The following is a 17,510-nucleotide window of genomic DNA, read 5'->3' as shown; positions in this document are numbered from 1 at the left end:
AATAAAAAGATTAACATTGAAAATAAGTATAAAAATTACTAGGTCAGTCTTTATTCCATTATACTTTTTTTTCCACGGAGCAGTCATGTAACAAAACTGTTTGATACGGAGTCAGTGACAGAAGAAATCTTCCAAGCTAGAGAGAGATTTATCTACTTCAGTCTTTTCACTTTTAATAATGAGAAAATGAAGATTAGAGGAGGTAAAATAACCTTACTCGTGACACACATATGATGACAAAGCTAACTCCATCCTTTCTCCCTTTTCCCCTATAACACATTGCCTAGATTACATCCCCAAAGTCAACCAAATGCTGGGCACTGGTCATTCATTCAAAAATTTATGACGGGGTGGGGAGGAAAGGCTCTGATTACTAAAATTAAATTGTTACACTAAAACAACATTCAAAATTTGTAACATTTAATACAAAACATGTTCATTTATACCCCCAAAATGATACACTATTTTGCATATCACACCAAGATTGTAATAAAAAAAAAGAAAAATACCAGTAAAACTTAATTTAAAATAATTACAGGACGTGGAATGCTGCTAATATGAAGATACACTCACTCACTCACACACACTCACACACAAGCATTTTAGGCCTGGAATGGTGAAAGGTTAGATATGACTGAAAATTACAAAACATTCATGACAAATAAAATTATCTTTTTTTTTGCCATTAAAGATAAAACACCAGGATAGGGGAAAGGCCTTTGAATACAGACACAGGAAAGTTCGGGTCCACATTTCAGACATGCTCCATTCAGTGCCTATAAATTCATTAAATCTCAAAATAGTTCAGTGAGAAGTCAAACGATTTTTTTAGGTATTATTAAATACTCAAATAGGTGAATAAAACTGAAAGTATCATTGTTATTAGCAATTGCTTCTCTCACTCCCTACCTCTGCTAAAGGTTTGTAGGCTATGTCAAAGAGGATAGCCATAATATACACTTGAAATCTCTGTTGAAAAAATACTGACATGCTTAGAAAATGGCTCTAACGTGCAAGGTAGCTAATATTTACTGAGCACTAACTATGTGCCAAAAGCCCTGTACCCTGTCCATGCATTCCTCTGTACATTTAACCATCTAGAACCCTATATAGCAGGTCCTGTTACCTCATTTTATAAGGCCAAAGGTTGGAGTGGTTAAATAACTTTTCCAAGAACAATAATAAGTTCTTACTCAGAATACTAATTCTTACATTCAAATCTATGATATAATCTCAGTCATACCATTTGTTCTCTTCCCTACACTGATTGTGCAGCAACAAGATAATTTATGGAACCGAAGGACTAATATCTAGAATTTTTTAAAAGCAGCTTCAGTGCTCTAAGAATTATACATAGATTCAAAGAATTACCCACAAGTTGCCTTAAGGCTTTAAAGGTCAAAATAAAATCAATCAAGTAGCTAATTATATCTTTAAACTTGAGTAAAATTGAGAATTTTTAAAAGAATAACTTACTTCTGAACTAAATGGCACTAATGAGATGTCTCACTTGGCCATATCTTTAAAAAGGGTTATCCTTACAAAACAAATTTATGTTTCTGTCTTCTTACATAGATCACAATGAACATAATCTGGCCTTATCTTGCTAAATCAAGACTTTAACTGTTTTGGTTTCCTCCATCTGTATTTTGTACCTTTTTCTATCCCAGATTCCTCCCTTGGTTTTAAAATACGGGTTATCACTTATTGTTACTGACAGTGCCTGAGTCTGCTCCACCCCCTCTCCTCCGCCACCCCACGCCTACACTCGCTATTTACCATTTGCTCTTTCTAATCTACAGCACTCTGAGAAATCATGATGATAAGTTCATTAGAACTGCTTTTAAATAAGAGTAAAAAGGTCTAAGATTCTTTCTGAGTAAGGCGTATGATCTGTATTGTGTGAACTTAGTGACATTTATCTGTGAAATCCAAATAGGTAATTTTTTTCTCCTAACTTCAGTTTCAGAGAAGAGGTCACAGAGAGAATGACCTGTGGAGAAATCGGGTGTTTTTCTACTTGTTTTTATATGTAAAACTACACTTGCATGCCTTAAATTCGGGTAGCATTTTCCAGGTTTTCACTCCCATCCTGGAAAGAGGTCCTGCCAAATCTGTTGCAGCCTATTCAGTGTTCATTTTATCTGAGCTCTGTGGAAAGCAGATTTCTCGGGTGGTCTCTACAATTCCCAGCCCTTGGTATGCATGTCCTGCATGATCACTAGCACAGTGATCAGGTTATGGGTTATGTTATAACTGCCTGCTAATCATCTCTACAGTAAAGTTTAGGACACCCCAAACTTCAAATATCTGAAATCAAGAGCCCCTCATCTGCTTGCTCCTCCTGCTCTGGTGACCTCGTGAGCACCTTCTAAAACATACCAACAAATAAATAATAACAATGAAAACAGCAGAACTATGCTGAGTCACATTTTTCTATTTTTACTAAAATTTTACTTTTTCAGTCAGAATTACACTCAGAGACATGTGGCAAAACTGTGCCTAAAATTAAACTAACTTAATAATACTCTATGTTTCTTAAAAAACAAGAAGTTTGTAAAGTAAGTATTCCAGAGCTGGTGCCAGAAACTCAAGAGGGACGAAGGCCAAAGAGTTCTCTTCCTCCTTTAAGAGGAAGCCTCTTGGTCTAAACTTGCTTACCAGCCACTGTCCCGTGGTCAACATTATTTTTAGATTGATGGACACAGAAACTAAGGTTTTGGATGGGTCTTCCACATGAATGCTAAAGTAATCCCAAATAGCTAAGGGTAGAAAAAGAGACAATGAACCAGAGAACACAATCTTTGATAAATGAAGAAGAATGAACAGAAATATGAAAGAGCTGTCGTCAATGAGAAGGAGTAAATGTAGTACAACCGAACCCCACAAGCCTCAAAAACACAGAGGCTTTCACATAAAGTGAATGAATAAAAAAGGCAGTATTAAGGAACACTTCTCAACGCTGAGTTATATGGGATGTGAGAGGGTGAATGACCTTCTCTTGAAAAGTTTGCTTACCAGAATAAGATGCTAGTGCTCACAGTAAAAAAATTCTGAGAAGATGAAGAGCTGTACAAGGATGCTTCAGAGAAGTGAAAATACAGTAAAGAATGGGTCTGCCACATACAACGCAGAATTAACATGACATGCTACGTGACGTGACAGAGGCAGCAGATGGCTAGTGACAGCAAGATGGTGGGGGCAGGGGGCGTTACCAGAATAAGACAAACTAGGCCTGGACCTTTCATCAGAATCTACATTTCTGGTAAAAGGGAACAGCTCCTGCCTAAAATTAGCCCTCAAGAGTCAGTATGTATCTTAACGGTGATAAGAATTTACTAGAAACATCATCAAATAATATCAGAGAATAAAAACCAAACTAGTCAGAACACCGCTATGAAAAGAGGACAAATAGTGACCCCACAAAGATACAGAAGCCTTCTCCTTTGATCAGTTGAGGTATGAACTCATCACATAAGCTAGTACATGTGAATCTGAACATGTGTGTGTCTGAGTGGGTGTAGTAACATCTGCCTAAGCAGACTGATGATAAATGTTTAAATATTTAAAAGTATATTTATAGATTTATCATAAACTTCTTATATTTAGGCCAGCACTAGCTAATAACCAAAGATAAACTACCATGGTTATGGGTAGAAGTTCACAGGTATGAGAGTTCAATAAGTATTTACTTGGTGAATTGTTTGAAAATTTAAAGATAGTGTGCATACCTGTATTAAATGTCTTCCTCAGGACGGTGCCTGTTAGCCACCAACACAGAAACTCTTATCCTATTTACTTAAGATAGTGTAGTAATAATGCAGGATGATGTAGAAATTTATACAATAAATAATAAAATTTTAATCTTTTCTACTTTATTTTGAAAACATGCAACAGAGCTGACACAAAATAAAAGTTAAGAGGACTAAAAATAACTTCAAAAATGAGAAATAAAGAACATAAAGTTGTCTGAAAAAACAATGATGAGATATATTAAAAAATACATATAAATACAGAAAAGTATCAAATAAGGATCGTAAAACATATCAGGAAATAAAGAGTGAAAAGGAAGCAAGACTTTATTTTAAAGCTACAGAAAATTAGAGTTGTGTAAGTCACTAGCCAACTATGTGAGTCACTAATTATCTCAGGCTTCAGGGGCATTGTTACATAAAAATGATAAACTGGACAAGATGGCACCAATGGATTCCACATCCTCTAACATTTTTATGACTCTCTAAATCAAGATAACACAAAACTTACAAATATAAGGAATGATTCCTATACTTATGAAAAATACTTACCCAGTGACTATAAGACACTAATATTTAGAACACCATAACTTACCGAATTTAGTAACATTAAAACAGGAATTATATGTTGATTAAACTCTCTTCAAATAGAAGAAAAAATATTGACGCTATATAATCACTGAATGTTCTTTTTGACATTTACCATTCTTATCTGAAGGCCAGAATTTATTTTTCCTAATACAGTGAATCTAAAAGAATGACAGCCTAAAATATAGGGTCATTAATTAAGGGACTTGCAGGGTCAGGCAATTAAGTTTAAACTGCAAAATAACATAAAAGCATAATCCTTATCTAAGGTAGGACTCCATTCCTATTATTCATAGAAATGATATGTTATGCATTAAAATATTAAGAAGTTAGTGTGTTCCAGGTTACTAAATTAAACCACAAGAACTGATTATGAAATTAGTACTGAACTATACATCATAGTGAAAAACTTTATTAGGTATTATCACCGATTTAATACCTATCAAGAAAAATGTTATTTTCCTTTGCTGACAGAAATTGAAAATAAGAAGGTAACATTAGGTTCACAAGCCAGTAAAAAAACTGAAATCTGGAGAAAAGAAATCTTAATACCACCACAGATTTTAAAATGAGCAATGATTCTCCTCAGATATCCAACAAAACTGCACTCATTTCCCTTCCCATGTTTCGGAATATTAGAAAGCACGTATTTTTCTCACAGCCGAGAGGTGACCAAAGGGAACAAAAAAGATAAAAGTGGAAGACAAGCCACTCTCACTTTTTAATGGGCTTGGATTGGCCGCTGTTAGAATAGAAGTGATAGAATTCCTTCAAAAGAATTGTCTACTCTCACATCCAGCAGCCAAAGAGAAGTATTCTTCCCCGTTATGAAGAAAAGCCACAAAGCAGAGGCTCTGCTGGGCTCTCAGACGACCTCCGGGCCCGGAGCAGAGCAGGCCTGAGAGGCCTCCCCCTTACCTGGTCTCTTTTCTCTTCTGATGTGGAAGGAAAGGCAGCCTCCTTGCTGTACCTTACAGCACATGTTTGACAGGACTGGGAGTCAGAACTGGGCTGCAGCTTACCCTCACAACAGAAACATTTACTTTTCTTCAACATCTCAGACCTTAGCCAAAAGCTGATGATAGTGGGCCCACAGAAGCCAGTCTGTCCACAGACCTTCCTGTCTGAGCCAAAAGCAAGATAGAGAAGACAGATCTGCACCTCCTATTTGACTCTATCTCCCCCTGTTGGGAGGGAAGTATACCAGTCAGTTCTGGGTTACAGGCATTCACATAACCAACAAATGCTATTAGCTTACTGAGCAGTAAAGAGGAAACCTTCATGCATTAAGTGAAGACCCATTATTTAAGAAATAAATCTGTTTTCTAAGTGACTTTTTAAATAAAGTAACTCATTTTCTTCCTGTACAACAAGAAGTCTTCTGCTTTAGGAACTTGAATCTTAAGTTCTCTGAAAACAGACCAAACTTTCAAGCACTTTTTGAAACTAAACCTTGCAAAAAGCTTTGCTACAAAGCCTCTCTTAATCCAGTGGTTTTTAATTAATTTTACTGAGGTAAAAATCTCCAATGTTTAATAATTCTGATTCAAAGAGAAAGAATCTACACACAAATGATCTTTAAGGTCTCAATAAAAATAAAAATTAAAGATTTCCTTGCAAGACTGTGTCGAACTTAATAACATACAATGAAGTGACAGAGCTGGAGAAGCAGCAGAGTGTCGTGAGACTTAAAACCATAAATGTTTAATTTGAAAATAAGACTTCTGGGGGAGGGTATAGCTCAAGTAGTAGAGTGCATGCTTAGCATGGACGAGGGCCTGAGTTCGATCCCCAGTACCTATTAAATTAAATAATTAAAATAACAAATGAACAAACCTAAATTATTTCCCCCCTAAACAACAAGAACAAATTTTTAAAAAAAGAAAATAAGACTCCTGTTTTGATATGTTCTATAATAGCTTGTTAATTGCTATGTAAATTGCTGTTTTATTCATTCATTTTTTTAAAAAAGAAGATATTATGCAACTATACTAGATGCCAGATACCATATTCAGGTACCATGCAGAACATTCTTTAAAATGGACCAAAGTTTAAGAAATCTTTTTTAAAACAAATAAGAGAAATAGGAAAAGAGCGAGAGAGACCTACTATACAAAAGTCTTACTCGGCAAAACTTTCCTGGGTCACAGTTCTGACACAGCACCTTTAAATCATTTGCCTCCCTTTCCAATTCCATGCACTTAAAAAAAATTTATGACTTACCTGGTTGTATAATTTCCTCTATTTCTCTATTTTAAATAAATCAACATTTTGACTTTGTTGCCTATAACAACCATCCACCTTTACATCACGTTCATCAGGGAAAAGCCCCATTTTATATTTTGAGAATAATTTAATAAAATGTTATATTTAAAAAATAATAATAGATAACATGGGTAATGAGCTTTTTATGAGCTAGGCATTGTTTAAAACATTTTAGGTGGATTATCTCATTTAATCCCCCATAATAACCCTATGAGGTAGGTTCTAACACAAGCCCTAGTTAACAGATGAGAAAACTGAGGCACAGAAAGGTGAACTAACTTGCCCAGTGTTACATGGCCAATAAATGGTTAATCCAGGATTCACATACAAGTAACCGTGCTCCAAAATCTAAGCAATTAACTACAATTCTATGCTTCTTGGGCTAAGTCCCTGCTCTACCTCAACAAATGTATTGTTGCCAAAACAGTGTCTCAAAGGATGCATTAGCAATTTATTAACTTTGTCTTTTTGCTATAGGTTGACACACTCAATAAACAATGAATTTTAACTGTCAAAGTTCTTTCCTTGGTTTCATTTTTCTCCCTAGGCTATTTAAAACATATAACGTAGATTTACTTATATTCTTCACTCTTTCTTTATTTCCTGTTTGGTTGTATTTATTTATTCTTTCAATACTTATTGAGCATTTACTAGGTGCCTGGCATATAAATTCAGAGGTTCATAAAATCACAGAACTTCAAGTCTGGGAACAATCTTGGAGATAAAATAAAATTAATGTTCACAATCAAGGAGTATAAAATCTAGAAAAGCTAGATTTCTCGCATCTTGTTCTAGCCGAGAAAAATCTAATTCAGGTATTCCTTCTGTGATCATTTGTACCCATTGGTTTTACTCTTCACAACTAGAAACATTTGATATCATCTAAATACCTCACTAGGCAGTCTTTCAGATCACTTACAAAGAAAATAAACACAAAGGATGCTGCATTAGAGTCCTAGGTCTGCTGTTAACAAAATACTACAAACTGGGTGGCTTAAAGGAACAGAAATTTATTTTCTCAAAGTTCTGGACGCTAGACGTCTGAAATCAAGGTTATGACACGGTCATTCTCCCTCCAAAATCTCTAGGGAAGGATCCTTCCTTGCCTCTTACAGCTTCAGGTAGCCCCAGGCAATCTCTGCGTGTGGCAGTGTAACTTCAATCTCTGCCTCTTTCTTCACATGGCTGTATTCCCTGCATGTCAGCCTATGTTTTCTTCTAATAAGGAATAAAGTCATATTGAATCAGAACCTATCCTGAAGACCTCATCTTAACTTGATTACATCTACAGATCCTATTTTCAATTAAGGGCATGTTCACAGGTACTGGGTATTAGGATTCCAACATGTCTTTTTCAGGAAACAATTCAACCCGTAACAGATGGGATTATTAACTGCTTAAGTACCTTGATGTTTATACTTTTCCAGCTAAATAAATACCTATTTATTTCCACCCTTTGATTTCTGATTTTAAACCTTTTCTTGGGCCGTGCTAAAAGTACATTTCCCATCCAGCGGTGACTTACCATTTAGTCATCTTTGATAAAGAACACTGTCAAGTCTTTCCCAAAGCCTAAGTAGATGATTTTATATGCTCTATTACCTTCATGTAAAAGAACTCCAAGAATAATCAGTTAGGCACGATTTCTTCCTCTGAAAATGTTCCCTTTCCCCTAGAAGGTAATTTTACTTAAATATTTGATCACTCTATTTGTTATTATGAATTCTAAGAGCTTGCCCAATATTCAGAAAATATTTACTGAGCCTCCACTATTTGCCAAGTACTGCTCAAGGCAAAGGATGTTGTGGTAAACAAAATGAGGGTGTTTGTCTTGTAGGAGCTGCAGTTTGGGGGCGCTAGTAAAGATTATAGGGGAAGAAAATAGATACTAAAAACCATTCATACATATGTATATACACAATCAAATGAGTTAATAACATATAACTACACACACTAAAGTATTTAATACATAGAAATGCTTAGAAGAAACCTCCCACTTAGTAAACTTTAGCCAACAAAACAGTAGTAGTAGCAGCAAAAATACTAGAAGTACGTTATGTAAGAAATGGAAAAGGGCAATAGGAAACATAACAATGGTAGGGATGGAGGGATGATAATATAAAAGCCTACTACAGCTACAGAAGTCACAGAGATGTCTCAAAAGAATGACATTTGAGCTGAAATGATGAAAAGAAGGCAGTTAGTCATATGAAGAACCGGGGAAAGAGTTATTAAGGAGAGAGGAAACAGAAAGGCCCTGAGATGAGAAGAGGCTTGGTCTGCTCAAAGGGCAGTGAGATCAGAAAGGCTAGATGTGGTAGATGAGGAGGAGTAGGCTATGCTGGGGGCAGGTGGGAAGGGACATGATCATGTAGTTTAAGCTATGCTAAGGAATTTTATTCTAGTTACATAAGGATGCCACTGGAGGGCCATAAGCAGGAGCTATACAAGATGACATTAAGATCAACTTTAGTTACTATATAGAAAATATAATGTAGGAAGAGCAAGGGAGCAGACAGATAGTCTGGCAGAAGCAGTCCAAGCTACACTTTCTGATGTGTTTTATTAGGATGATCACAGTGAAGGTGCTGCCAAGAAGTCAGATTTGGGACGTATTTTGGAAGTGGCACCATGAGAATTTACTGATGGAGCGGATGTGAGCTTTGTGAAAGAGTGAACACAAGGGCGATTCCCACGATTTTTGGCTTTAACAGCTAATTTGCAATTTACTAAGAAGACGAATATTATGATACTTGCAGATCTGAGGGTATTGACAAGTTTAATATGAGCGTATCAGTCCAATTACTGAATGAAATGATCAAATTCTAAGTCAGTCTTTATAAATTAAATTCACTTTCAGCATGTTTTCTCCATGCAAATGAACTGTCATACATTATATATAATACCAGAAATAACAAAGAATTTTAAATGATCAGAATAACCAAAGCGTTACTTTCACATATTTAAGAACCACATGGCAGGGTGATGACTTTTGGTAGGCATGTTAAAAACAGAAAAACCTTCACATATAAATTTCAAAACTGTATGCATTAATTTAATTTAATTTTTAAAATGTAAGGTGAAAAATAGCTCAATTTCAGAAATTTGGTTTCTCTGACACTGAGCTCCACCTGCTGGTAATTTCTTATCGTTAGGTATTTCTTTTCTTTAGGTATTACACTCTGAAAAAGAATAAAACTCCTAGAGGAAAACATGGGCAGAACACTCTTTGACATAAATTGTAGCAAATTTTTTTTGGATCTGTCTTTTAAAGCAAAGGAAGTAAAAGCAAAAATAAACAAATGGAACCTAATTAAACTTAAAAGCTTCTGCACAGCAAAGGAAAACCATTAACAAAACGAAAATCTACTAAATGGGAGAAAATATTTGCAAATGATATGGCCAATAAGGGGTTAATATCCAAACTATACAGCTCATACAACTCAACATCAGAAAAAAAATAACCCAATTAAAAAATGAGCAGAGGACCTGAATAGATAATTTTCCAAAGAGGACATACATATGGCCAACAGGCAAAGGAAAAGATGCTCAACGTTGCTAATCATAAAGAAAATGCAAATCAAAAACACAATGAGATATCACCTCACACCTATCAGAATTACCATTATCAAAAAGAACACATATAACAAATGTTGGTGGGATGTGGAGAAAAGGGAACACTCGTACACTGTTGGTAGCAATGTAAACTGGTGCAGCCACCGTGGAAAACAGTATGGAGGTTTCTCAAAAAACTAAAAATAGACCTACCATATGACTCAGCAATTCCACTGGTGGGTATTTATTTGAAGAAAACAAGGACATAAATTTGAAGAGATACATGTACCAGTATGTATAAAATAAGCTACAAGGATACATTTTACAACATAAGGAATATAGCCAATATTTTATACTATTATATAACTATAAATGGAGTATATTCTTTAAAAATTGTGAATCACTATATTATACACCTGCAATTTATCTAATATTATACATCAACTATACATCAGTAAAAACAGAAAGAAGAGCTTTTTCTTACAGCTGGATCTCATTTGACTTTACTTGACTTTCTCCTTCCACCAATCCTGTTCTCAGTTCTTTAGTCACTGACCTCTGAAACCAGCCACCTTTCACATTTCCCAAGTTACTAGCTACCCCTTTTCCTCCTTATTCATGCTAAGCCCATTTCTTTCCACCTATAGCCCTGGCCTTCTCACAGAAAAAGAAGTCAGTTCTCCTTTCCAAATTTCAAGACCTTTTCCTTTTGATTTCTCCTCTAATATTTTTCTACATCTCTCCAACCTAAACTACTTTTGAAAAGGGAAAGGCCAGGCCTAGACGAAATTGTAAAATAGATTAAATTCACCTTCAGCAATCTCTTACTTTTCCTTTTAACACCACACCCACTCACTAGCCTGCTTACCTGTATTGGGACCGCCATCAAATTCTTTTAACATGCTTGCACTACCCACTGAGGGTAACTGCCACTCTCTTTAGCGACCCAAGCTCCTGATTTTAGGTACATATCCATATCTCACAACACTTAGTGTGCTACTTTGATAAGAGGCATTCAGAATTTAAAAGAGCTCTTTAAGACAAAATCCTTTGCCCAGCAGTTCTCAAACTTTTTTCAACTCCAGGAGACTTGAAGGATGCAACACTTTCTCAGCATACTAAGCTTACGATTTTGCCTATATAAGATGAGGTATTTCTACTAACAGCATAAGTGAATCTAGGACATTTTCATTCTCAATGCTATCATTTACTGGCCTCTCAGACATTCTCCTTCATTTATTGAGATCTTTGCAAGTGGCTTATGATTATTTTTTTTCTAGAAGAACCCCTAACATTATCAGAATTATTCTTGTATTTCTAAGTTCCTTGGATGTCTTCATCTCCAACAATGTTCATTCATGCTTAACTTCAGCATCACATTATCCCATTCACAACTACCAGTCAGAACTGCTTCACTTGTGAGAGTTCAGACCACACTTAATAGCTTCTTACAAACCCCTTTTTATCTTACTCCAACTATACTTGTTCTTAAACTAGATTAAAACAATCAGTCCTTGAACTACTCTAAGATTTTTCTCCCAGGACTTCAGCCCTTATATCCCACCTTTTTTTTTTTTTTTTTTTTTGCTATTTCTTCCATAGGGTGGATAGGACCAGCATCCATTCTGGCTGGCCGGAGTCCATGGTAGGGGCCAAAAAATATAAAGCATTTAGGCAGACCATTTAGAGAAAGTGCTGCTTATCCTAAGAATTGTAAGTAGCCATTCTTGGAGAGGGGGACAATATAACCAGATTTGTTCTGATCTGAAATTTTAAAAGATTACTTCGGCTGGAGCATGGTGAATAGGCTAAAAGGAGGCCACTGTGGATGGTAACAGACAAGTTAAATAACTCATTATTTTCTAATTGCATTTCTTAATCATTATTTTCATTACTAGTGTGGTTGAACTTTTCATATTTTTATTAAAGCTTATATTTTCTTTATTATTCATTTCTTATTCATGTTCTTTGTCCATTCTAAATTGATGCATTACTTTTATAAACCAATTTGGATGATTTGCTTGCATATTTTAAAACATTAATCCTTTGTCATATTTGCAGCACATATTATTTCTAGCTTTTACTCTGTAATTTAACTTTTGTTTTTCAACATAGAAAAATGTTCACTTATATTTTCTTTAGTAGTTTTGCAGCTGTTTTTTTTTATTTGAGTAATATATCTGAAATTTATTTTTTTATGTGGCATGAGCTTAAGATCCAAACTGATATTTATCAAACATATAGAATAGTCTTTCAATCTTTCATTTTACTTAAAATAGTCTTATATCCTTATATTAAGACCACATATAGGCTTCTTTGGGCTGAGTATTCTTTTCTATTAATCTACCTGAATGTTCTTGTATTTTAACTATGCTGTTTTAAATAATGTAAACTTCTAGCTGTCCAAATGCTACGTTTCTAACATCATCAGTATGACAGCATTCAATCAAGTTTCAAAATGAAAGCAGATAAAATCTGTTTATATTCTTCTTGTAGTCCCTTATAACATGTGCTACACAGTACACAGAAGTATAACTGATTTTTTCTGATTGAGTTGCTTCTCCTTCAAAGGATTAAATGATTTTTAAACAATTTTGAGAATTTATCTGGAAGAATTAGCTCCTACACTAAAAGATCTCTAGGTAAATTCTGACAGAGAAAAATCTTTCCTTAGTCCAAGATCTTACCATTCATTTGAGATTTACAAACTAAACCAATGATTTTAAAAATTAACAGCTGAGTCTTAATCTTTTAAATATTAATAATAAGAAATAATTTTCTGCAGAACATTATAATAAAAGGGAAAATTTATTAGGATTTAAAATTCTTTCATTAGGTACCAAATGAATCAGTAAATCATAATATTCACATATTCTCTTTATTAAACCTCTCAATTAAATTAAAGAAATTAATCTGTCATAATAATAATTTTCAAAGTTTAAGACAAAAGACTTCGGAGATAAAAATATATGAATCCTTCGCTACTACATGCAAGGTCAACCGTCCACCTACAAATCAAGTCAAAAGATAAATTTTAAGACAGACACTATTCAGTTTAATCAAGGACTTAGCAAATAAATTGTAGAGGCTGAAATAACTTTCTTCAGATAGAAGGAAATTAGATTATTTTAAAATTTTTAAGAAATGTCCTGAATATGTTATGCAGTGCTCCACATGCCAAGTAGTTGCTTTTGATTGATTTACTTTAATGGGTGTAAAAAAAAAAAAAAAAAAAAAAAAAAAAACCAAAATTCTATAATATAGGAAAAAAGGAAGAATTGTATTCATTCATGAATAGAAATTTTTAGCAATTTTATTATTCAGTATCATGAAAAATTAACCATGTTTCTAAAAATATTTTTTCTTTAGATGATTAAATTTCTCCTGTCTTTTCAAACAATGTATCTGTGTTAAACTACAATATGTAATAGTCCAAAGATTTTCTTAAATTTTTAATTAACACAGAATGAATGTCAGTTATTACTGTCTAAAAGTTAAGTAAACAGTAATCCAAGAAAAAAATCCACAGGAAGAAAATCTAATTACCGTGTAAATAATAATAAAATCACTATTAATAAATTAAAATGCTATGTTACATTTAACTTTTTTGTGAATTTGCATAAGTCACCTAACTTTTCTGCTTTCATTTTTCATTTTTATCTTGAGTGGTATTCCAGTATTCCTAATTTCCTTGGAAATGTAGATTTGGGAGTCATCAATTGATGTTTAAATCATGACAGAAGGGAAAGAAAGCCCACAGATACATGATTAAAAAGAAGAGAAAAGGATTGAAGGCCAAGGGCTCCAGGCTAAAGCCTGAGGAATATTAATGACCAATTTCATCACAGCACTTAACTCTGATGTTTTCTTGTTAATCAATTATTTATGGCAACTTTCTGCCTGCTGAATGCTGATTTTCAAGTGCAGAGACCTCGTCTATTATTCCTGGATGCCTCCATCTGTGGCACACAATAGATACTTATAGAAGTTGGTTAACACTGTCTAATAAGGCAGAGGAGGGGAACAGGAGAATGGGGACAAAGGTACAAGGTATAGAAGAAAAGATTTAAAAAGAGAAATGGAGAGGACAGGGAAAAGAGAAGGGACCAAAAACCAAGTGCATACTAAGCACCTTCCTAACTATCTCTGGGGCTCTAGAATTTGCCTTTGTCTTCGCATTCACTCCTTTAGTCCCCGTAACAATTCTGTAAGGTGCACATTACTAATTACATTTTACAGATGAAGAAACTGAGGTTTAGGGGTGTAAAAATTCACTTAAAGCAACTGAACTCATGATGATTAGATTCAAGTTTCCACATTTTCTCCACCCTGCCCTGCTGGTAAAAAGACAGCCTTTAAATAACACTGAAAGAAAGGAATCAACAAAGTATGAAGAAAAAACAGAGTTCAACTAATAGAATGAATAAATAATAGTATGGCATAAATTGACAACAAAGAGAGTTATTTTTAAAAGGCAATATGAGTATTAAAAGCTGTTAATTGAATTTTCTATAACTGCAAACTTTAAAGACAAATGTTATTTTAGGAATGAAGTTATAAAATACAATGGCATTTAGGAATTTTTTTCTTTCAAACTATTAAAGAAGACTGGCATTAATATAACATGAGTAATATTTGTGTAAAAACTGCTTTGTGCAAAATTTTAAACATAAATTTTAACCATGTAGTAGAAGAAGAAAGTGGGCTTCAAGTAAACTAATAACACTAAAACTTTTCTTTAAAAAATTAGCTGGTCAATGCTATTGATGTCAGCAATACATAAGTAATAAGTTAATTACATGATACTTTATTTAAAAAATATTTTGTAACCTATTATGGCTAAAGGACACAATACAGTCGGCCCTCCATATCTGTAGGTTCTACACTCACAGATTCAACCAAATGGAGATCAAAAATATCTGGGGAAAAAAAAAATTCCAGGAATTTCCAAAAAGTAAAACTTCCGTTTGCCCTGTGCAGTCAACTATTCCCATTGCATTTACATTGTATTAGGTATTATAAGTAATCTGTAGATGATTTAAAGTATCATCATGGGTGTAGGTCATATGCAAATACTAAACTGTAACTACTGCAGGGGCTCCTGGAACCAATCCCTCTTGGATACCCAGTACTTCAAACACAATGCAGATCTCAAACATGCTTATCTATCATCTAAACTAATAGGATACACTTTTAAAAGATTTATGCTTAATGAAAAATAATACCAAGACCAAAAATAAAGACTAGCTGAGAAATAAGCACACATTAAGTCATCATTCCTGTGATACTCAAATATCATCTACATAAAAGACAACAGTAGCTTACTAAGTGGCAGGCACTATTCTATGCACTTCTTAAATGTGTAAACTTTGAACCATTCCTCACAACAAACCCAAGAGTAAGGAAAACTGTGATTCCTAATTTACATGTTGGGAAATTAGCAGGTATTTAATTCTTGCCTAACTTTACTTTGTCCTTTTATTATATCCCTTTAGAGCTAGATAACCTTTGGGTGTTAAGTTTGTACTAAGATATTAAGAGATCCATAATTAAAAAGACAAATTAGAAATACGTACACATATATACATATTCATATATAAATATATGAAAATGAAAAGTAGATTTTTCATTTGGTTTATATATTATGCATGTATATATTATGCATGTATGTGTATAAAAATAAAAAAGTTACTTTTCATTTACTGTTTACTTGATTTGGCTTATATATTCACTGTATATGCATAAAAATATGAGCACAGGAAATAGTTAAAATACAGAATAAAAACAGTTCGAATTTTTAAGGGTTACTTTTTTCTCCCCTGATAATGAAGATACTGAGGCCTAATGCAAAAAAAGTCTCTGGCATCATCCATTAACTAGTCTGTGATATGAACTGACTTTATTTGTATGAACTAAAGAAAAATGAATATTTAAAGGAATCTTTTTTAACTGAATACAATTGACAGATAACATTATATTAGTTTCAGATGTGTAATATAATGATTTGATATTTGTATATACTGAGAAATGATCATCATAACCACACAGTTGTAAAATTTTTTTTCTTGTGATGAGAACTTTCAAGATCTACTCTTAGCAACTTTTGAATGTACAACAGAGTACTTTAACTGTCATCACCATGCTGTATATTATATTCCCCTTATTTACTTTATAACTGGAAGTTTATACCTTTTGACCACCTTCATCCATTTCACCCATACCCCATCCCTGACTCTGGCAACCACACACAATCTGTTCTCTGTATCTATGAGTTCATATTTTTGTTTTATTTTGTTTAAGATTCTACATTTAAGTGAGATCATACAGTATTTATCTTTCTCTGACTTATTTCACTTAGCAAAACGCCCTCAGGGTCCATTTATATTTTCACAAATGGCAGTATTCATTTTTATGGCTGAATAATATTCCATTTTATGTAAATATTTTATATATATCAATCTCACATCTTCTTTAGCTGTTCATTTACTAATGGACATTTACGTTGTTTCTGTACCTTGGCTATTGTAAATAATGCTACTAGGAATATGGGGGTGCAAATAGCTTTCTGAGTTAGTCTTTTCATTTCATATTATTCATGTCATATCATTGACAGACAACATTGTATTAGTTTCAGATGTGTAATATAAAAAAGCAGAAAACATGCAATATAAATTTGGCTTTTGCATATGGTGTTTCTGGAAGGTTATCTCTGAGGTAGGGAACTGGGGACTAAGGAAAGGACATTTAGACCCCAGTACATGTACATGTACCATCTACTCAGAGAAGTTAATCAAGGTTTTGCCTTTACAAATAAGAAATACATAAGTTAATCCTGCAGAAAATCTACAATTCATACTTATGAATTCAAAGAGTATCTATAAATTAATTTACATGTGAACTAAGGCACATTATTAGAAAAAACTGAAATACAATCTTTTATTTTAACAGTATTTCATAATATACAAAATACTTTACAAATATTATCTCATTTCAGACCATAGAAATCTTGTCAGGCAAGATGAACAGATATTCACTTACTCCTTTTATGGAAAAGAAAACTCAGAAAAGTTAAGCAAACTGACTACAGTTAGACAGCAGAGGCAAAGTTCAATTCAGGTCTCCTGATTCTTAGTCTGGTATGTCTCTCAGTGTATTTGATGAGTAAGGCTTGGAGTTAATGTTTATCTTACATATTTAAAGAAAGAAAATGTACTTGATAATGAAAACATATAGAGCTCAATGATGTTGTCAACAGTATGTCTCAATTGATATAAGCCCAATTTAGTGTTTAACTATAAAACAGAAAATATATAGAAAAATGGTAAAATGAAGTACTACTGAATCATAATG

At 33.7% G+C, this 17,510-nt stretch overlaps 1 protein-coding gene across 8 annotated transcripts in view; it reads right to left on the bottom strand.

Moving 5' to 3' along the window:
- The window catches only part of FER (FER tyrosine kinase), a 362,557-nt gene that overhangs the window by 230,780 nt on the left and 114,267 nt on the right, over positions 1 to 17,510 (bottom strand). The window contains exon 1 of one of the 8 annotated variants that reach the window (XM_031448785.2): positions 5,259 to 5,582. The exons of the other annotated variants lie outside the window; for them this stretch is intronic. Coding sequence (XP_031304645.1) covers positions 5,259 to 5,396 — 138 coding nt within the window. The 5' untranslated portion in view covers positions 5,397 to 5,582. Of the gene's footprint in view, positions 1 to 5,258; positions 5,583 to 17,510 lie in introns of those variants that run through there. 8 annotated transcript variants of the gene reach the window in all.

Source organism: Camelus dromedarius, chromosome 3 (genome assembly GCF_036321535.1).
Source record: "Camelus dromedarius isolate mCamDro1 chromosome 3, mCamDro1.pat, whole genome shotgun sequence".
Lineage (NCBI taxonomy): Eukaryota > Metazoa > Chordata > Mammalia > Artiodactyla > Camelidae > Camelus > Camelus dromedarius.
This window is presented reverse-complemented; position numbering and strand designations above follow the sequence as displayed.